This window comes from Oncorhynchus gorbuscha, linkage group LG06, assembly GCF_021184085.1.
Source record: "Oncorhynchus gorbuscha isolate QuinsamMale2020 ecotype Even-year linkage group LG06, OgorEven_v1.0, whole genome shotgun sequence".
NCBI lineage: Eukaryota > Metazoa > Chordata > Actinopteri > Salmoniformes > Salmonidae > Oncorhynchus > Oncorhynchus gorbuscha.
The window spans coordinates 44447972-44470925 of NC_060178.1; the positions used below are offsets into that span (position 1 = coordinate 44447972).

The 22954-nt window shown below is 44.9% G+C and overlaps 1 protein-coding gene across 1 annotated transcript in view; it reads left to right on the forward strand.

Annotated features, from left to right (window-relative positions):
* LOC124038006 (microtubule-associated serine/threonine-protein kinase 2-like) overlaps positions 1 to 22954 on the forward strand; it is a 170438-nt gene that overhangs the window by 113893 nt on the left and 33591 nt on the right. Inside the window, 2 exon segments of the mRNA XM_046353356.1 lie at positions 6080 to 6158; positions 11173 to 11324. Of these exon segments, the coding sequence (XP_046209312.1) occupies positions 6080 to 6158; positions 11173 to 11324 (231 nt within the window).

Genomic DNA, 22954 nt, shown 5'->3' on the forward strand with positions numbered 1-22954 from the left:
GCAGTCAAGTCATGCAATGGGGGGGACATTCTTAACAGTGCACCTGATGCGACCGGTTCAGTATGTGACAGATATGAACATCACAGAAACGTAGAAAGAGGGGGAATCTAAAGATGCAACAACTAGGATAGGTCGCTAATATGACTAGGATTGTGCCTCTGGCTTCTGGACAACCAAAGAAAGTTGATATGAAAACCAATAGAACAGGGGAGAAATGCTGGTTTCGAATACAGTAGACCTTACAGTGAAATGCTTACTTACAGGCTCTAACCAATTGTGCAAAAAAGGTGTTAGGTGAACAGTAGGTAAGTAAAGAAATAAATGGCAGGCAGCTTAGCCCCAGTGATGTACAGGGCCGTACGCACTACCCTCTGTGGTGCCTTGCGGTCAGAGGCCGAGCAGTTGCAGTACCAGGCAGTGATGCAACATGCTCTCGATGTTGCAGCTGTAGAACCTTTTGAGGATCTCAGGACCCATGCCAAATCTTTTTAGTTTCCTGAGGCAGAATAGGCTTTGTCGTGCCCTCTTCATGACTGTCTTGGTGTGTTTGGACCATTTTAGTTTGTTATTGATGTGGACACAGAGGAACTTGAAGCTCTCAACCTGCTTCACTACAGCCTCGTCGATGAGAATGGGGGTGTGCTCGGTCCTCCTTTTCCTGTAGTCAACAATCATCTCCTTAGTCTTGCTACGTTGAGGGATAGGTTGTTATTCTGGCACCACACGGCCAGGTCTCTGACCTCCTCCCTATAGGCTGTCTCGTCATTGTCTGTGATCAGGCCTACCACTGTTGTGCCATCTGCTAACTTTATGATGGTGTTGAAGTCGTGCCTGGCCATGCAGTCGTGGGTGAACAGGGAGTACAGGAGGGGACTGAGCACGCACCCCTGTGGAGCTCCAGTGTTGAGGATCAGCATGGCAGATGTGTTGCTACCTACCCTCACCACCTGGGAGTGGCCCGTCAGGAAGTCCAGGATCCAGTTACAGAGGGAGGTGTTTAGTCCCAGGATACTTAGTTTAGTGATGAGCTTTGAGGGTATTATGGTGTTGAACGCTGAGCTGCAGTCAATGAATAGCATTCTCACATAGGTGTTCCTTTTGTCCATGTGGGAAAGGGCAGTGTGGAGTGCAATAGAGATTGCATCATCTGTGGATCTGTTTGGGCGGTATGCAAATTGTAGTGAGTCTAGGGTTTCTGAGATAATGGTGTTGATGTGAGCCATTACCAACCTTTCAAAGCACTTCATGGCTACGGACATGAGTGCTACGGGTCTGTAGTCATTTAGGCAGGTTGCACAGGGACTATAGTAGTCTGCTTGAAGCATGTTGAATATACAGACTCAATCAGGGACATGTTGAAAATGTCAGTGAAGACACCTGCCAATTGGTCAGCACATGCCCGGAGCACACGTCCTGGTAATCCGTCTGACCCTGCAGCCTTGTGTATGTTGACCTGTTTAAAGGTCTTACTCACGTCGGCTACGGTGAGCGTGATCACACAGTCATCTGGAACAGCTGATGCTCTCATGCATGCTTCAGTGTTGCTTGCCTCGAAGTGAGTATAGAAGTGATATAGCTCGTCTCGTAAGCTCGTGTCACTGGGCAGCTCACAGCTGTGCTTCCCTTTGCAGTCTGTAATAGGTTGCAAGCCCTGCCACATAAGACGAGTGTCGGAGCTGGTGTAGTATGATTCAATCTTAGCCCTGTATTGACACTTTGCCTTGTTTGAAGGTTCGTCACAGGGCATAGCAGGATTTCTTGTAAGCTTCCGGGTTAGAGTCCTGCACCTTGAAAGCGGCAGCTCTACCCTTTCGCTCAGTGCAAATGTTGCCTGTAATCCATGGCTTCTGGTTGGGGTATGTACGTACAGTCACTGTGGGGACGACGTCCTCGATGCACTTATTGATAAAGCCAGTGACTGATGTGGTGTATTCCTCAATGCCATCGGAAGAATCCCGGAACATGTTCCAGTCTGTGATAGCAAAACAGTCCTGTAGTTTAGCATCTGCTTCATCTGACCACTTTTTTTATAGACCAAGTCACTGGTCTATAGTTTTGGCTTGTAAGCAGGAATCAGGAGGATAGAGTTGTGGTCGGATTTACCAAATGGAAGGCAAGGGAGAGCTTTGTACGCGTCTCTGTGTGGAGTAAAGGTGATCTAGAATCGTTTTCCTTCTGGTTGCACATTTAACATTTAACAGTTCTACCAAACACAATTTGGTAGAACTGATTTAATTTTCCCTGCATTAAAGTCTCCTGCCACTAGGAGCGCCGCCTATGGGTGAGTGGTTTCCTGTTAGCTTATTTCCTTATACAGCTGACTGAGTGCGATCTTAGTGCCAGCATCTGTCTGTGGTGGTAAATAAACAGCCACGAAAAGTACAGCTGAAAACTCTCTAGGCAAGTAGTGTGGCCTGCAATTTATCACAATATACTCTACTTCAGGTGAGCAAAATCTAGAGACTGCCTTAGATTTCGTGCACCAGCTGTTGTTTGCAAATATGCACAGACAGCCCCTCCTCGTCTTACTGGAGTGTGCTGTTCTATCTTGCAGCGTCTTTGTTGTAGAAAAAAATCTTTGTCTAATCCGAGGTGAGTGATCGCTGTCCTGATATCCAGAAGCTCTTAGTCTAATCTGAGGTGAGTGATCGCTGTCCTGATATCCAGAAGCTCTTAGTCTAATCCGAGGTGAGTGATCGCTGTCCTGAAATCCAGAAGCTCTTAGTCTAATCCGAGGTGAGTGATCGCTGTCCTGATATCCAGAAGCTCTTAGTCTAATCCGAGGTGAGTGATCGCTGTCCTGATATCCAGAAGCTCTTAGTCTAATCCGAGGTTAGTGATCGCTGTCCTGATATCCAGAAGCTCTTAGTCTAATCCGAGGTGAGTGATCGCTGTCCTGATATCCAGAAGCTCTGAGTCTAATCCGAGGTGAGTGATCGCTGTCCTGATATCCAGAAACTCTTAGTCTAATCCGAGGTGAGTGATCGCTGTCCTGAAATCCAGAAGCTCTTAGTCTAATCCGAGGTGAGTGATCGCTGTCCTGATATCCAGAAGCTCTTAGTCTAATCCGAGGTGAGTGATCGCTGTCCTGATATCCAGAAGCTGTTTTCTGCCGTAAAATACGGTTGCAGAAATATTATGTACAAAATAAGTTACAAATAACGCGGGGGAAAACACATATTAGCACAATTGGTTGGGGCGCCGTAAAACTGCTGACATTTCTTCCGGCGCCATGATGACTAACGCAAATGCGCACATTTATTCTAATACATTATGCAAATGAACCTATAGACCGATAAGCATGACAGTCAAATGTATTTCCATCGACTGGTATTTCCATCAGTTAATAAAGAGCATTATTTTTCAATGGATTGTTTTTGGTTTTATCAGGTCAATTTGGCCAGTAACAATTTTATTTAACGGATTATCGGCCAAAAGCCGACAATTACCAGCTAACGGAAACCCTGGTCAGGGGTTAGCTCACTGGGATCAAATGACTTTTATGTCTGATGGGGATTGTCTTCATAGTTATGCTAGGTAGAAAGGACTATTACCTCATTCTATTATTTGAGCCATACTGCTCATTGACAGTCACCTGCACACCCACAGCAGAGCCAGTTTCCCCAAGCCCAGCTCCAGTTCAATAGTTCACAGCAGAAACTGTGAAGAGTGGAGCCCCCAAATGGATGCCATTTATCCTCCAGAGTTTAGCCGTAAAATCTAATCCCTCCCATGTATAATACTCACAGCACCTCTTTGCTCCTCTTTAAATGATAATTGAAAGTCTGGCTAATCAAGCCCATATCATGTGAATTTTTGAAGCCTGGTTGAATATTATCTTATCTGTCACAGCCTTTGACTAGGAAGTGTAATTACAGAACTAGAGATAGAGAGCCTATGTGGAGTTAAGCACAACTCAAGATTAAAACGATAAATTAGTTTCATAAGTAGTTCTACACGAGGCGAGAGATATGACATGTGCTGGTATGATGGTCTTCTGTTTGGAAGAAGATACCACTTCTTCTGCCCTGAACCTCAATAAATCAGGTGAGACAGGAGACAGAGAAATTAACCTGAAGCAACAGTGCCACCCAGTGGTGAAGTGTCACAATGCAGGATGAGATCTGCAAAAAAATGGTTCTGCAGTGCTCATTACAAGAACACATGTAGTGCTAACACTATCCTCTCTCCCACACAGTCACGGGCACAGGGCTGGCAGGTAACTTCTCACCTTTAACCTATTACCTCCACCCCATAACCTTCTCCTCTATCTCCTGTTCTCTGCCCTGAATGGAAACACCAAGGCCCGTATTCACAAAGCCTAGACTCTGTCCATATAATCTAATTCATTATGATCTGAAAAGCAAATCTGATCCTAGATCAGCACTCCTACTCTGAGATGCTCTGTGATCTCGAAAGTGCCTTCAGAAAGTATTCACACCCCTTTCACATTTTGTTGTGTTACAAAGCGGAATTCAAATGGATTTTATGTCATTTGTTTGTCAATGATTTACACAAAATACTCTAATGTCAAAGTGGAAGAAAAATGTTTGAATAATAATAATAAATTAATGGGAAAAATATATATATATATATCTTGTTTAGATAAGTATTCAACTCTCTGACTCAATGTGTTGGAATCGCCTTTGGCAGCGATTACAGCTGTGAGCCTTTCTGGGTAAGTCTCTAAGAGCTTTGCCTAGATTGTCCTATACTTGCCCATTATTCTTTAAAAGGTTCTTCAAGCTCTGTAAAATTGGTTGTTGATAATTGCTAGACAGCCATTTTCAAGTCTTGCCATTGATTTTCAAGCCGATATAGGTCAAAACTGTAACTAGGCCACATTTAGGAACGTTCAATATCGTTTTGTTAAGCCAACTCCAGTGTATATTTGGATTTGTGTTTTAGGTGATTGTCCAGCTGAAATGTGAATTTATCTGCCAGTGTCTGTTGGAAAGCAGACTGAACCAAGTTTTCTTGTAGGATTTTGCCTGTGCTTAGCTCAATTGTGTTTATTGGTATCCTGAAAAACTCCCTAGTGCCTGCCAGTGACAAGCATACCAATAACATGATACAACCACAACCACGCTTGAAGATATGAAGAGTGATACTCGGGAATGTGTTGTGCTGGATTTGCCCCAAACGTAACGCTTTGTACTTCAGGACAAAAAGTACATTTCTTTGCCGTATTTGTTTTGCAGTATTACTTTAGTGCCTTATTGCAAACAGGATGCATGTTTCGTCGGTACAGTATATTATGTTAGTATTGTGGAGTAACTGCAATGTTGTTGATCCATCCTCAGTTATCTTCTATCACAGCCATTCAACTCTATAACAGTTTTAAAGTCACCATTGGCCTCGGTTTCCATCCAAAGTGTAATTGCTAACTGCACCATGCTCAAATGGACATTCAATGTCTATTTTATCCTTTTTTTTTACCCATCTACCGATAGTTGCTCTTCTAGGTGAACCATTCGAAAACCTCCCTGGTCATTGTGCTTGAAATTCAAGTATGGCCATCCCAAACCTGCATGGCCCTGCCCTATAACCAGGACTGTACTCCCTCCTGCAGAACATATTTCATTTAATCTCATTCATTTCTATGTTGTCTTCTTGGCAGAAGGTGTGTGTGTGTGTGTGTGTGTGTGTGTGTGTGTGTGTGTGTGTGTGTGTGTGTGTGTGTGTGTGTGTGTGTGTGTGTGTGTGTGTGTGTGTGTGTGTGTGTGTGTGTGTGTGTGTGTGTGTGTGTGTGTGTGTGTGTGTGTGTGTGTGTGTGTGTGTGTGTGTGTGTGTGTGTGTGTGTGTGTGTGTGTGTGTGTGTGTGTGTGTGTGTGTGTGTGTGTGTGTGTGTGTGTGTGTCAGTGTGTGTGTGTGTGTGGTGTGTGTTTGCAGACTTTGTCTGCAGTGTTCAAGTTCTTACAGACATCTAGTTCGGAGAAGCACAACTTTGGTACCATGGCTCCATCAAACCTTTCATAGTTAACCCAGGAAACGTGTCTGACATTAATCCTTTCCATCCTCTCTGCTCCTCCGTATCTCTCTCTCTCTCTGTTTCCCTCCATTTCTATCTCCTTCTCAGGACGGATGGCAGGCGCTGGTCTCTGGCATCACTGCCCTCCTCTGGATATGGCACCAACACACCCAGCTCCACTGTCTCGGTGAGTGTGTGTGTGTTTGCGTGTACGTGTGTGTGTGTGTGTGTGTGTGTATGTGTGTGTGTGTGTGTGTGTGTGTGTGTGTGTGTGTGTGTGTGTGTGTGTGTGTGTGTGTGTGTGTGTGTGTGTGTGTGTGTGTGTGTGTGTGTGTGTGTGTGTGTGTGTGTGTGTGTGTGTGTGTGTGTGTGTGTGTGTGTGTGTGTGTGTGTGTGTGTGTGTGTGTGCGTCAAGGTCAGCCATCGAGGCTTTCCGTTACTGTTTGATTAAACATTAGAATGGTCGAAATGAGTGACCGTAGTGAATTTGAGCGTGGTATGATCGTCGGTGACAGGCACGCCGGTTCTAGTTTCTCTGAAATGGACGGGCCTCCTGGGCTTTTCACGCACAACAGTGTCGAGGATTTACTGAGAATGGTACGAATAAAACCCCCACATGCAGTCCTGTCTAGGGATGCACGATATATCGGTGAACATATTGGCCGATATTAGCTAAAAATGGCAACATCGGCCCGTTGTCTAGTTTAACGCCGATGTGCAAAACCGATGTCAAAGCTGAAGTGTATACCTATATAACGTAGGTACATGACGTAATGACGCCACGTAGTATTTAGCGCTACACGTGCAACACAGCATTCCTAACCTAGCCCACAATGTCTGCTGTGTGGATGGAGCAGTCAACAAGTCCAGCAGTGCAACACAGCATTCCTAACCTAGCCCACAATGTCTGCTGTGTGGATCAGGCAGTCAACAAGTTGAGCAGTCATTTGAAAGAGTAAGAACATTTCAGCAAGACAACTTAAAGGCAAAATCCAAGATAATGGATCAACAATCAACCGTTCTCTGTCGTGGGTGATGTTGGCTTTCGCTGGTCGAATACCGGTACACATTATCAAGTGAGCTATTTTTCAGATGTTTCCCTACCGAAGTTACACAGTAACTGCTATTAGCTTCACGACTGACATTTGGACCAGCGATATCAGCCCCATGAGCATGCTGAGTCTGACAGCACAGTGGGTCGTTGAGGATTTCACACTGACGAAAGTCATATTCCATGCTCATGAATGTGCTGGTTGTCATACCACTGCTGCCATTTCAAGCTCCATTCAAACAACTGACTCGAGAAATAAACTCACCAACTGCGCCTGCAGCAGACGTGATACCCTCCGTCATGCCATTGAATCGCCTGCTCAGCAAAACTGCCTACAGACTGTGCACAAGCGATTCCGTGGCATTCTCTCTTTACTGTGTCGCCACCATGCTCGTTGCTATGTACAAGGACCTCTACTTCGATGCAGACAAGAAACATGGTTTACGTGAAATGTTACATACACAGCTGGACACGATGGAATCGGACACAGTGACAGCGCACACAGAGGAAGTGAGGCCTCGGACAGACAGAGCTGAAACTTCACTGCTTGACATGTGTGATGAAATCCTGGTTGAGAATGAAACGACTGAACAAATGAACAACGAAACAGCACAGCAAGTTAGTGAAAGAAAGAGGTGTTGATTATGTTTTACTGGTAATAGGAACATACGTAAATGCCAACAAAATAACTTTTTGGTCAGTGTGGTGTGTGTGTAACCTTTATTTAAATACAGCCTGGATTCGAACCAAGGACTCTAGTGACGCCTCTTGCACCGAGATGTAGTGCCTTAGACCACTGCGTTCGTGTGTGTGTGTGTGTGTGTGTGTGTGTGTGTGTGTGTGTGTGTGTGTGTGTGTGTGTGTGTGTGTGTGTGTGTGTGTGTGTGTGTGTGTGTGTGTGTGTGTGTGTGTGTGTGTGTGTGTGTGTGTGTGTGTGTGTGTGTGTGTTAAACATTTTTAAAATGTAATATTGGTTATCGGTATCGTTTTTTTTGGCAAGGAAAATATCGGATATCAGTATCGGCCACAAATGTAGTGCTGGTGCATCTCTATTCATGTCCCGTGATACCAATTGAGCAACATTTCCATGCCCTGAATAATTCAGGCTGTTCTGGGGGCAAAGGGGTTCCGACCCAGGACTAGATGAGTGTACCTAATAAACTGGCCACTAATGTATGGCTACTGTATACATAAATTGAGTCAAATTGTTTCTTGTTTCCTTTATGTCTTTGGTCACGTTCACATGGGAAAAACAAACACCCTAATGATTGGTTGACAACAGAGCCTCCCACCATGCAGGTGATGGCTGCAAGGTGAAGTTGGTGAAGAGCAACTGTAGAAACTTGCCGTCAAAACTTAATGACGTTTGATCGTGATTTTTGTAAAGTTCATGCAGTTGGCATTTAGGCACAAGTCAGACAATTCTTTAACCCATTATGCATGCAACACAATTTGAAAGGCAGCGACCAATGATGTTCACCGTCTTGACAGTAGTGATCCGCTTTAACGTGGCCACTGAAATGAGCACGAGGCAAGACTTTGCTCTCACACAGAGTATATGTGCTTGTATACGCGCTTCACGCTGCAACAACTGGTAGCTACAGGACAGAAACAGCGGAGAAGTTTCACCTCTCGCTTCAGCGCTCCTGGTTGTTGCGGAAGTTGACCCATTACTACTGTTTACTTTGTGCATCTACACCATCTTGCTGACACTACCTAACCTATGACCTGACCAATGACCTTATTACTGCCCACCGTCAACAAAAACTATACAACACATCATTGGCTCCAAGCCTACAAGCATAGGCTACTTTCTGTCCCTAACACTTCAACTGAAACGAAAGAATATCTACATTTTATACAAATGTTATGATAAAACTTAAACTAAACCAAATTTCAAATGTAAATCCTAAAACTAGTGCATTCGGAAAGGATTCAGACCCCTTGACCTATTTCACATTTTGTCATGTTACAGCGTTAAAAATAAATAAAACATTCACTCGTAAATCTACACAATATATCCCATAATGACCCAGCAAAAACAGGTTTTTATATTTGTTTGCAAATGTATAAAAAATGTAAAATGTAAATACTACTTTTACATAAGTATTCAGACCCTTTACACAGTACTTTGTTGAAGCATCTTTGGCAGCGATTACAGCCTCGAGTCTTCTTGAATATGACACGACAAGTTTGCACACCTGTATTTGGGGAGTTTCTTTTCTGCAGATCCTCTCAAGCTCTGTCAGGTTGGATGTGGATTTTTAGGTTTTTAGGTTTCTCCAGAGATGTTAGATCGGGTTCAAGTCCGGGCTCTGGCTGGCCCACTCAAGGAAATTAAGAGACTTGTCCCGAAGCCACTCCTGCATTGTCTTGGCTGTGTGTTTAGTGTCGTTGTCCTGTTGGAAGGTGAACTTTCACCCCAGTCTGAGGCCCTAAGTGCTCTGGAGCAGGTTTTCATCAAGGATTTCTTTGTACTTTGCTTCTTTCATCTTTCCCTCGATTTTGACTACTCTCCCAGTCCCTGCCGCTCAAAAACATCCCCACAGCATGACGCTGCCACCACCATGCTTCACAGTAACGATGGTGCCAGGTTTCCTCCAGACGTGACGATTGGCATTCAGGCCAAACAGTTCAATCTTGGTTTCATCAGACAAGAGAATTTTATTTCTCATGGTCTGAGAGTCCTTTTGGCAAACTCGAAGTGGGCTGTGTGTGCCTTTTACTGAGGAGTGGCTTCCTTCTGGCCACTCTACCATAAAGGCCTGATTGGTGGAGTCGTGCAGAGATGGTTGTCCTTCTGGAAGGTTCTCCCATCTCCACAAAGGAACTCTGGAGCTCTGTCAGAGTGACCGTTGGGTTCTTGGTCACCTCCCTGACCAAGGCTCTTCTCCCTTGATTGCTCAATTTGACCAGGTGGACAGCTCTAGGAAGTGTCATGGTGGTTCCAAACTTCTTCCATTGAAGAATGATGGAGGCCGCTGTGTTTTTGGGGACCTTCAATGCTGCAGAAATGTTTTGATACCCTTCCCCAGACCTGTGCCTTTACACAATCCTGTCTTGAAGCTCTACGGACAATTCCTTCGACCTCATGGCTTGGTTTTTTTCTCTGACATGCACTGTCAACTGTGGGACCTTTTATATAAATAGGTGAGTGCCTTTCCAAATCATGTCCAATTAATTTAATTTACCACAGGTGGAGTCCAATCAAGTTGTAGAAACATCTCAAGGATGATCAATGGAAACAGGATGCAGCTGAGCTCAATTTTGAGTCTCATAGCAAAGGTTCTAAATACAAAATAATTATGTTTTTATTTATGTTTTTATTTTTTTTATAAACCTGGTTTCACTTTGTCATTATGAGGTATTTTGTGAAGATTAATGGGGATATTTTAGAATAAGGTTGTTACATAACAAAATGTGGAAAAAGTGAAAACGTTTGTACTATGGGGGATAGTAGATTGACATAGGCTAGTGCTTTTCCTGTTCTTTAGGCCTACTCATCTTGTTGACTGACGAAAAGTAAATCTGGTCGGACAGTTCTTCCAATATTTTCAATATGCAGTTACGTCCCCAATGTGTCTGTCTTCACTTGTAGCCTGTGAGAAAGACCTGATCACGTTATGGAGAGCCATGTGAGTGAGAGGTGCTTAGGAGCTCGCAGCACTCTGGGCCAAGGGCACAATGTCCACTGGCCGCAAAAGGCATGCTTTCTTTTAGGGTGCACATAGGGGATGCCGTCGTGAAATTCGAGGCATGATCAAGTGCTTGTCAAATTGTGTATGAGAGACTAATGATGTGTGTACAGCCTGCGCAAAAAAACAAACAAAGCAGAGCTCATGCATTTCAAGCTACTTTTTTCAAATCATCATTAGTCTCATCATGCAGCTATCCCAAACCGTTATCCCAATTTTAAACTCTCCAGAGTTTGTTCATTCACAGTTTCTTTATCTCTTCTTCAAAGGCAACAGCCCAGTAGAGAGTAGAGCACACGACCATAGCCACTAGCCAGGAGTTACCATTCCCAGACCCAGTTACTCGCTGCTAGCAATGGGCTCTTTTGCCCTTGTACTCCCTCCCTCTAGCAGTTAGCTGCTACTAGCGCCCGGCTCTTCTACCCTTGTAATCCCTCCCTCTCTGCTTCTCACAGTCATCCTGTTCATCCCAGGAGAAGCTGCACCAGCTGCCCTTCCAGCCCACGGTGGACGAGCTGCACTTCCTCACCAAGCACTTCAGCTCCGAGAGCATCACCGACGAGGAGGGACGACACTCGCCCATGCGCCCCCGCTCACGCAGCCTCAGGTAGGATATCCGCCAGAGACTCATACACCCACACTTCAGTACAATGCCCAGTGCCCACTCAAACCCCACTTTGCCATCCTCCTGCAGTATCTCACCTAAATGACTGTCTGTTGTGTGTCAGTAGGCCTATCTGTAGTCTGTAACTTTCGTAGACACAAAGGTATTTTACCTGTAGTTGGTAGACAAAAAGGTCAGGCCCTTCTCATTGACTCATTGACACATCGCTGGCAGGTGTGAGTGACTGTGACCTCTTCAGTGTGGGTGGCTGGCAGCAGAAGACTTCTATCACCTGTCTACTGCCCTCAGCCTCAGACTCCTCGCTCGTTAGCCATCACACCCTGTCCCTCTTTCTGTCTGTCTGTTTGTCTGTCTGTCTCTATCTGTCTATCTCTCTCTCTCTCTCTCTCTCTCTCTCTCTCTCTCTCTCTCTCTCTCTCTCTCTCTCTCTCACTTTACTTCTGTCACTCCTCTTTCTCTGTCTCTCTCCACCTCACTCTCTTTCTCACTCGCTCACTCTCCATCTACCTCCCGCTTTGTGTCCCTTACTGGCACAACTTTTTCTGTGTCTATCAGTTTTTGGTGCCAGAATGGACACTACATGACCAAAAGTATGTGGACACCTCCTTGTCGAACATCTCATTCCAGAGTCATGGACATTTAATATGGAGTTGCTCCCCGTTTTGTTGCTATAACAACCTCCACTCTTCTGGGAAGGCTTTCCACTAGATTTTGGAACATTGCTGCGGGGACTTGCTTCCATTCAGTCACAAGCGCATTAGTGAGGTCGGGCAGTGATGTTTGGCGATTAGTCCTGGCTCTCAGTCTGCGTTCCAATTCATCCAAAAGGGGTTTGGTGGGGTTAAGGTCAGGGCTCTGTGCAGACCAGTCAAGTTCTTCCACACTGATCTCGACAACCCATTTCTGTATGGACCTTGCTTTGTGCACGGGGGTATGGTCATGCTGACATAGGAAAGGGCCTTCCCCAAACTGTTGCCACAAAGTTGGAAGCACAGAATTTTCTAGAATGTCATTGTATGCTGTAGTGTCAAGATTTCCCTTGACTGGAACTAAGGGGCCTAGCCCAAACCATGAAAAACAGCCCCACTTTACAGTTGGAACTATGCATTCGGGCAGGTAGTGTTCTCCTGGCATCCGTCAAACCCAGGTTTGTCCGTTGGACTAGCCAGATGGTAAAATGTGACTCATCACTCCAGAGAATGTGTTTCCAATGGCGGCGAGCTTTATTCCACTCCAGCCGATGCTTGGCATTGCGCATGGTGATCTTAGACTTGTGTGCTGCCATGGAAACCCATTTCATGAAGCTCCCGATGAACAGTTATTGTACTGATGTTGCTTCCAGAGGCAGTTTGGAACTCGATAGTGAGTGTTGTAACCAAGGACACACTACGCGCTTCAGCACTCAGCGGTCCCGTTCTGTGAGCTTGTGTGGCCTACCACTTTGCGGCTGAGCCGTTGTTGCTCCTAGACGTTTCCACTTCATAATAACAGCACTTACAGTTGACTGGAGCAGCACTAGCAGAGCAGAATTTTGACAAGCTGATTGTTGGAAAGGTGGCATCCTATGACGGTGCCACATTGAAAGTCACTGTGCTCTTCAGTAAGGCCATTCTACTGCCAATGTTTGTCTATGGAGATTGCATGGCTGTGTGTTCGATTTTAGACACCTTTCAGCAACGGTGTGGCTGAAATAGCCGAATCAACAAATGTGAAGGGGTGTCCACATACTTATGTGTATATATAGTGTATATATCTCATTCAGTGAATCTGTCACTGACACTGTGCTCTCTGAGTTCTGAGGTGCCAGAACTGGTGACATTTCAGCTGATCAGCAGTTCAGCTGTGCCTCCCTGTCCTGCTCTATTCTGTTATGACCTGCAACTGTCTTAATCCCCTCCCTTCTCCTCCTTCTCCACCTTCTCCTCCTCCTCCCCTGGCTCCTGTCTCTGCATTCAGTTACCCCTCCTTTCTAAAGCTAAACATCAAACAGACTAGCTACTGAAAGTCCCAAACTTTCTGCCTTAGCAGCAGACATATCTCATCTCTACACCCCCTCTCCTCTCTTCTCTTCTTGTATCGTCCCCTTCATCTGTGTGGATTTAGAACACACTGCTTTCATCTCACTCTATCCTCATGAATGGAGAACAGAAAATGGCTCTGTTGGTATGATTTGAGAGATACACGTCTCACTTAGAGAGATGCGGTTTAGTGTTAAGATGACTCGATGAGACAGAGGCCTAGCCGTTCCCCTCCTGCTAGGCCGTATCTCTATCTGAATGTGCTCTCAAGGGGCTTGCCTGCCACTCAGGCTATAGGAATGAGATGTATAAATATCAGATGAGGTATGAGGGAAAGGCATTACTAGCCGTTTACAAATGACTATCCCTGCTGTATGACTTTACTGTATGCCTCAGCAAGGATGAATCGTCTGATGAAGGAGAGAGATGGGCAGTGATGGAGAGAGAGAGGGAGAATGGTAGGGGAGAGTGAGGCTTTAGGGGGTGAAAGAGATAGTGAGAGAAGGATGAAGGAGCTTCAAAGAGGGTGATTGCTATAGAAATAAAGAGAGAGAACGGGTGGGAAAGAGTGCGACAAGGCAGATGAGGTGAGGGAAAGAGTGCTACAAGGCAGATGAGGTGAGGGAAAGAGTGCTACAAGGCAGATGAGGTGAGGGAAAGAGTGCTACAATGCAGATGAGGTGAGGGAAAGAGTGCTACAAGGCAGATGAGGTGAGGGAAAGAGTGCTACAATGCAGATGAGGTGAGGGAAAGAGTGCTACAAGGCAGATGAGGTGAGGGAAAGAGTGCTTACAAGGCAGATGAGGTGAGGGAAAGAGTGCTACAAGGCAGATGAGGTGAGGGAAAGAGTGCTACAAGGCAGATGAGGTGAGGGAAAGAGTGCTACAAGGCAGATGAGGTGAGGGAAAGAGTGCTACAAGGCAGATGAGGTGAGGGAAAGAGTGCTACAAGGCAGATGAGGTGAGGGAAAGAGTGCTTACAAGGCAGATGAGGTGAGGGAAAGAGTGCTTACAAGGCAGATGAGGTGAGGGCAAGAGTGCTAAAAGGCAGATGAGGAGAGGGAAAGAGTGCTACAAGGCAGATGAAGTGAGGGAGAGAGTGTGAAGGAACGAGCGAGAGAAAGCTAGGGATGCAACAATTCACGATACGCATCGGCCCCTGATTCAAATGTTTAAGATACAAGTGCATCGAGCTGCGGACCCCAAACCAATCCAAAGGAAGTATGCATCGATCCAGTGACGATTTTAGCATGTAAATCTTGGTGGGGAAAATTCCCTTTTTTTAATGCATGTTGTTGTGGGTGAAATTCAAAGATTATTTTATAATACTGTTATTGCATCAAAATTTTGTTTTATGCAACAGAATAAGGGGTTCTTAAAAAACTATATTGTGTCTGTGTGAACTGAGAGTGGGCCTCTGGGGCTTAATGCTGACAGTAGATTTACGATGCCTTTGGCCACATTCATTCATGTGAGGGAGATGGCTATGGTTTGACTGGAAGGTACCAGGGAGAGATGGCTTGGGTGTGAGTTTCTAACCAATGAGAACAGTCTATACAGCAGATACTGTCTGTTGTGAATTCTTAACACTGCTACACCTGGCTATCAGTGGAGCCTTGTGTGGCCGCAAAACAGTTCATTCAGCCTCGTTTACTGCCTTTAATTTGAAAAAAAAAACATAGCTGATATGGCTGACTTTCATAAAAAAAATGTAGTTTCTTCTGACAATTGAGATGGACAAACTATGGAATAAGGGAACAATGAGGTAATCCGTCATTTTGAGTAAGACATTAATGAGCAAGCTAAGACGGACGTAATCAATATAACCATTTGTACAGTGATAGAATTCCCAAAACAGGCTAAAGGCTACAAGTGCACCACCATATCAGAACACTAGGCTAAGTTATAAAGGGGAAAGGGGCCAAATGATTAGGGTGAGGCACATGGGCTACTAGCAGCTTACTACACAACATACACTTAGTATTACTTTCTTAGCTACAGTATGCATCTCTCCCTGGCATATTACATCATTTATGCAGCAGCACACAATTTGTGGGCATATTTTGTCCACCTACACTCTATATTATTGCTGGCCGCCCCACCACCACAGAAAGCACTGAGCTGGGCTTAAACACCTGCATTTTGGAGCTGCCTTACTCAAGAAAGCAAAAAAGAGACCATGTTTGGATGTTGCTCCAATTATTTTTTGGGGACATTGTTTGCAAACTGATATGTGACACATATTAATGGCAAAATAACATGCAGGTGGGGCTCAAAACCCTGAATGACGTGTCACCACTACAACGGGTCAGAAAATCAAACGTTACAACTCGCCGGTTCACACATTCTTTTTGCTTATATTACATTCTTTCTACCTTTCGAAAATAGGACAACTGATGTGTCCTCCCCTTCAGTGCCAAACTTCATGTAACTGTGCTACAACCCCAGCCAATATCAGTAGCCTAGTTAAACTGCACTCTGTGCCCAGCTTCGCACCCTGACCAACGCGAGGTAGGCGGCGTGTTCTTGATCTTTGTTAAGGTTTTCTTCCGGTGAAAGAGAGGAGGACCAAAATGCAGCGTGGTTATCTTCATACATCTTTAATAAAGATAATGACGAACAATACAAAAACAATAAACGTCATGTGAAAAAACGAAACAGCCCTATCTGGTGCAAACAAACACAGAGACAGGAACAATCACCCACGAAACACTCAAAGAATATGGCTGCCTAAATATGGTTCCCAATCAGAGACAACGGTAAACACCTGCCTCTGATTGAGAACCACTCCAGGCAACCATAGACTTTTCTAGACAACTATACTACACCACAATCCCACAACCTACAAAAACCCCAAGACAAAACACACCACATAAATAACCAATGTCACACCCTGGCCTGACCAAAATAATAAAGAAAACACAAATACTAAGACCAGGGCGTGACAGAACCCCCCCCCAAGGTGCGGACTCCCGGCCGCACACCTAAACCCATAGGGGAGGGTCCGGGTGGGCGTCTGTCCGCGGTGGCGGCTCCGGCACGGGACGTAGACCCCACTCCAACAAAGTATTAGTCCGCTTAATTCGCGTCCTTAGATTGGCAACCCTCACCGCCAACCTTGGCCTAGTAACCCTAACCAAGGGCCCCACTGGACTGAGTGGCAGCTCCGGACTGAGGGACAGCTCGGGACTGGGGAGTAGCTCAAGACTGAAGGGTAGTTCAAGACTGAGAGGAAGCTCAGGACTGAGAGGAAGCTCAGGACTGAGAGGAAGCTCAGGCAGGTTGATGGCTCTGGCGGATCCTGGCTGACTGGCGGCTCTGGCTGCTCCAAGCTGAATGGCGGCTCTGGCTGCTCCATTCTGACTGGCGGCTCTGGCTGCTCCATGCTGACTGGCGGCTCTGGCTGGTCCATGCAGACTGGCGGCTCTGGCTGGTCCATGCAGACTGGCAGCTCTGGCGGCTCCTTGCAGACTGGCAGCTCTGGCGGCTCCTTGCAGACTGGCAGCTCTGGCGGCTCCTTGCAGACTGGCAGCTCTGGCGGCTCCTTGCAGACTGGCAGCTCTGGCGGCTCCTTGCAGACTGGCAGCTCTGGCGGCTCCGTGCTCGCTTCACCAACCTCATTCTCCTGTAACCTTCCTCGCACTGCTCCATCGAATCCCAGGCAGGCTCCGGCACTCTCCCTGGGTCGACCGCCCACCTGTCTATCTCTTCCCAAGTTGTGTAGTCCAGATTCTGCTCCCATGTCCCGAAATCCTGACATCGCTGCCTCTCCTGCTCCTCGTAATGCCGCCTCTCTGCTTTCGCTGCCTCCAGCTCTGCTTTGGGGCGGCGATATTCCCCTGGCTCTGCCCAGGGTCCTTTTCCGTCCAACTCGTCCTCCCAAGTCCATGAGTCTTGTGATGCTGGCTGCTTCTCCTGCTGTTGCTGCTTGTCACCACGCTGCTTGGTCCTGTTGTGGTGGGTGATTCTGTCACAGGATTCATCTGTTTTTTTTAATTTAATTTTTTTACCTTTATTTTACTAGGCAAGTCAGTTAACCTCTTAAGCGCACCCGACACGCAGGCGTGCCATCTGGAAATGCAAATGCGCTACGCTAAATGCTAATAACACTCGTTAAAACTCAAACGTTCATTAAAACACACATGCAGGGTACTGAATTAAAGCTACACTCGTTGTGAATCCAGCCAACAAGTCAGATTTTTAAAATGCTTTTCGGCGAAAGCATGAGAAGCTATTATCTGATAGCATGCAACACCCCGAAATACCTGAAGGAGACGTAAACAAAATAATTAGCATAGCCGGCGCTACACAAAACGCAGAAATAAAATCTAAAACATTCATTACCTTCGACGAGCTTCTTTGTTGGCACTCCTAGATGTCCCATAAACATCACTATTGGGTCTTTTTTTCGATTAAATCGGTCCATATATACCCTAAATATCGATCTATGAAAAGTGTGTGATCCAGGAAAAAACACTGTTTTAAAATGCAACGTCATTTTTTTTTATTAAAAAAGTTGACGATAAACTTTCACAAAACACTTCGAAATACTTTTGTAATCCAACTTTAGGTATTAGTAAACGTCAATAATCTATCAAATTGATCACGGGGCGATGTGTATTGAATAGCTCCACGTCTTCAAATCATGTTCGGAAATTTCTCCTCCAAAACATCCTGTCGGAGACCGGAAGGAATGGGCTCTCTCTTACTCGTTTGACCAAGAAACAAAGCCCAGGCAATTGACAAGACTGGCAACATCGTGTGGAAGCTGTAGGACTTGCAATCTCAGCCCCATGTAATTTGCTTCCCCATAGACAATACATGCAAGTGGCGGATGGATATTTTTCCCAGTTTTCGGTGATCAGTTTTTCTTGCGCTTTTCGATGGAACACCCGCTCTGTAATAGTCACAGCCGTGATTTAACCAGTTCTAGAAACGCCAGAGTGTTTTCTATCCACACATACTAATCATATGCATATACTATATTCCTGGCATGAGCAGCAGGACGCTGAAATGTTGCACGATTTTTAACAGAATGTTTGAAAAAGTAAGGGGTAGGCTTAACAGGTTTTAAGAACAAATTCTTATTTTCAATGACAGACTAGGAACAGTGGGTTAACTGCCTGATCAGGGGCAGAACGACAGATTTTGTACCTTGTCAGCTCGGGGATTTGAACTTGCAACCTTTCGGTTACTAGTCCAATGCTCTAACCACTAGGCTATCCTGCCACCCCGTTGAAGGAGAGGTGGACCAAAACACAACGTGGTTATTTAGATAGATGAAAATAGAACAATATACAAAAACAAGAAAAGTGAAAAACCGAAAGCAGCCCTATCTGGTGTAACAAACACAAGGACAGGAACAATCACCCACAAAACCCAACACAAAACAGGCTACTTAAATATGGCTCCCAATCAGAGACAATGACTAACACCTGCCTCTGATTGAGAACCATATCAGGCACAAACACAGAAACAGACAAACAAGACATCCAACATAGAATGCCCACTCAGATCACACCCTGACCAAACAAAACATAGAACATACAAAGCAAACTATGGTCAGGGTGTGACAATCTTGCTGTAACTTCAGCATTCAAATGCTAAAATGGCCTGCGTGATAATTAGTTGACAAAATACTGTATGTATACGGAATAAAAATATAAAGGCAACATGCGACACTTTCACAGATTTTACTGTTACAGTTCATATATCATTCAATTAATTAAATTGAAATACATTTATGGATTTCACATGACTGGGAATACAAATATGCATCTGTTGGTAGGGGTGTTGATCAGAAAATCAGTATCTGGTGTGACCACCATTTGCCTCAGGCTGTTGATTGTGGCCTGTGGGATGTTGTGCCACTCCTCTTCAATAGCTGTGGGAAGTTGTTGGATATCGGCGGGAACTGGAACATGCTGTCTATCCAGAGCATCACAAACATGCTCAACTGTCACAGTCATGTGTATAGGTGGCAGGGAAGTCAGGCGCAGGAGAATCAAAACTTGGTGGAATGGAGTAGTTTAATAACTTAAAACACTCCAAAACCATGAAATACAATAAAACTAAGTGGGTATGAGGACCCGTCGCGCACCAAAATACAAAACACGAATACTGAACATAAAACAATCTCTGACAAAGACATGAGGGAAAACAGAGGGTTAAATACACAACAGGTAATGAATGGGATTGAAACCAGGTGTGTATGAAAACAAGACAAAACCAATGGAAAATGAAAAATGGATCAATGATGGCAAGAAGACCAGTGACGTCGACCGCCTAGCACCGCCCGAACAAGGAGAGGCTTCGACTTCAGCAGAAGTCGTGACATCAACGGGTGACATGTCTGGTTAGTACGCAGGCCATGGAAGAACTGGCATATTTATAGCTTACAATAATTGTGTACAGATCCTTGAGACTTTGGGGCTTGCATTATCATGCTGAAATATGAAGTGATGGCGGATAGAACACACCTCCAGGATGTGTAAGGGCTATTTGACTAAGAAGGAGAGTGAGCCCCACCCTCTTCAACATATACTGTATATCAACGAATTGGCGAGAGCACTAGAACTGTCTGCAGCAGCCGGCCTCACCCTACTAGAATCTGAAGTAAAATGCCTACTGTTTGCTGATGATCTGGTGCTTCTGTCACCAACCAAGGAAGGCATACAGCAGCACCTAGATCTTCTGCACAGATTCTGCCAGACCTGGGCCCTGACAGTAAATCTCAAAATAATGGTGTTCCAAAAAAGGTACAGTCGCCAGGACCACAAATAGAAATTCCATCTAGGCACCATTAACCTAGAGCACACAAAAAACTATACAAACCATGGCCTAAACATCAGCGCTACAGGTAACTTCCACAAAGCTGTGAACGATCTGAGAGACAAGGCAAGAAGGGCATCAAAAGGAACATAAAATTCAACATACCAATTAGGATCTGGCAATGGAACCCATTGCCCTTTATGGTTGTGAGGTCTGGGGCCCACTCACCAACCAAGAATTCACAAAATTGGATAAACACCAAATTGAGGCTCTGCCTGCAGAATTCTTCAAAAATATCCTCTGTGTACAATGTCAAACACCAAATAATGCATGCAGAGCAGAATTATGCCGATACCCGCTAATTATCATCCACCTCTGGCCTGCTCGCCTCCCTACCACTGAGGAAGTACAGCTCCCGCTCAGCCCAGTCAAAACTGTTCGCTGCTCTGGCCCCCCCAATGGTGGAACAAACTCCCTCACGACGCCAGGACAGCGGAGTCAATCACCACCTTCCGGAGACACCTGAAACCCCACCTCTTTAAGGAATACCTAGGATAGGATAAGTAATTCCTCTCACCCCCCCCCCCCCTTTAAGATTTAGATGCACTATTGTAAAGTGACTGTTCCACTGGATGTCATAAGGTGAATGCACCAATTTGTAAGTCGCTCTGGATAAGAGCGTCTGCTAAATGACTTAAATGTAAATGTATGTAAATGTAATTATCCAAATTTAGAAAATAGCCGCTAAATTCTACAACCACCTAAAAGGAAGCGATTCCCAAACATTCCATAACAAAGCCATCACCTACAAAGAGATGAACCTGGAGAACAGTCACCTAAGCAAGCTGGTCCGAACACTAACAGATCCCACAGAGCCCCAGGACAGCAATACAATTAGACCCAACCAAATCATGAGAAAACAAAAAGATCATTACTTGACACATTGGAAAGAATTAACAAAAAAAACGAGCAAAATAGAATGCTATTTGGCCCTAAACAGAGAGTACACAGTGACAGAATACCTGACCACTGTGACTGACCCAAACTTAAGGAAAGCTTTGACTATGTACAGACTCAGTGAGCATAGCCTTGCTATTGAAAAAGGCCGTCGTAGGCAGACCTGGCTCTCAAGAGAAGACAGACTATGTGCACACTGCCCCCAAAATGAGGTGGTAACTGAGCTGCACTTCCTAACCTCCTGCCAAATGTATGACTATATTAGAGACACATATCTTCCTCTGATTACACAGAACCACAAAGAATTTGAAAACAAACCCAATATCCACTGGGTGAAATTCCACAGTGTGCCATCACAGCTGCAAGATTTGTGACCTGTTGCCACAAGAAAAGGGAAACCGGTGATTAACAAATACCATTGTAAATGCAACCCATATTTATGTTTATTTATGTTTATTTATTTCCCCTTTTGCACTTTAACCACTTGCACATCGTTACAACACTGTATATATACATAAGATGACATTTGCAATGTCTTTATTCTTTTGGAACTTCTGTGAGTGTAATGTTTACTGTTCGTTTTTATTGTTTATTTCACTTTTGTATATTATCTACTTCACTTGCTTTGGCAATGTTAACAAATGTTTACCATGCCAATAAAGCACCTTGAATTGAATTGAATTGGGTGATGGAGTGCTGCATCAGATTACCTGGCCTCCACAATCTCCCGACCTCAACCCAATTGAGATGGTTTGGGATGATTTGGACCTCAAAGTGAAGGAAAAGCAAGACTGTTGGAAAAGCATTCCAGGTGTCTACCTCATGAAGCTGGTTGAGAGAATGCCAAGAGTGTGGAAAGCTGTCATCAATGCAAATGGTAGCTACTTTGCAGTTACTACATGATTCCATATGTGTTATTTTATAGTTTTGATGTCTTCAATGTAGAAAATAGTAAAAATAAAGAAAAAGCCTTAAATGAGTGTCCGTACTGGTATTCATTGGCTATGTCATAGCTACTTTTTAAATGATATATATTGATACATTACTAACCCAAACACTTAATCTGCAAAAATGACAAGTTACTTAGTGGTTCATGGTGATTTCAGAACCAAAGTGTGTGTGTGATAGTGGGGTGGTAGATGCCTAGTCTCCTTTATGGCTCAGCTCAGGTGCCTGCATGGCACATACACCATAGACACACACACACACACACACACACACACACAGAAGTCAGCTCAGACAGATCCAGCTCAGCAGCAAATTTTAATTTAGAATGGAAAACGAATGTGTTTGTGCATCAAATGTTACTGCATCAAATCGTATCTCATCGAACCGAATCGCATCAAATCATTTCAGACTATAACGTATCGTTCCTGTATTTGATCAGAGCCCATGTATCTAGATCCGTATCGAATCGTCTTGAAAGGGAAAGATGCACATCCCGGGAGGGAGGGAGGGAGGGAGGGAGGGAAAGGAGGGAGGGAGGGGGAGGGAGGGGGAGGGAGGGAGGGGGAGGGGGAGGGTGGGAGGGAGGGAGAAAGCTGAGTCTCAGACCAGCTAATTAAGATTAAAGAAAGAAGCAATCATATGTTAATTTCATGGCCTTATTACCAGCCATGCTGAGAGTGATGACTGCAGTGCTTATTCTCATGTCCTTCCTATCTCTCTACCTCTTCCTCTGTTTCTCTCTCTCTCTCTCTATCCATCTCTTTATCTCTCTCTCTCTCTCTCTCTCTCTCTCTCTCTCTCTCTCTCTCTTTCTCCATCTTTCTCTCTTTCCCTCTCTCTTTCTCTTCCCACTCTCATTCTTCTGGAGTTGTAGAAATAATCTCAACATGTTCATCCATCATAGGCTTGTCATACCCAG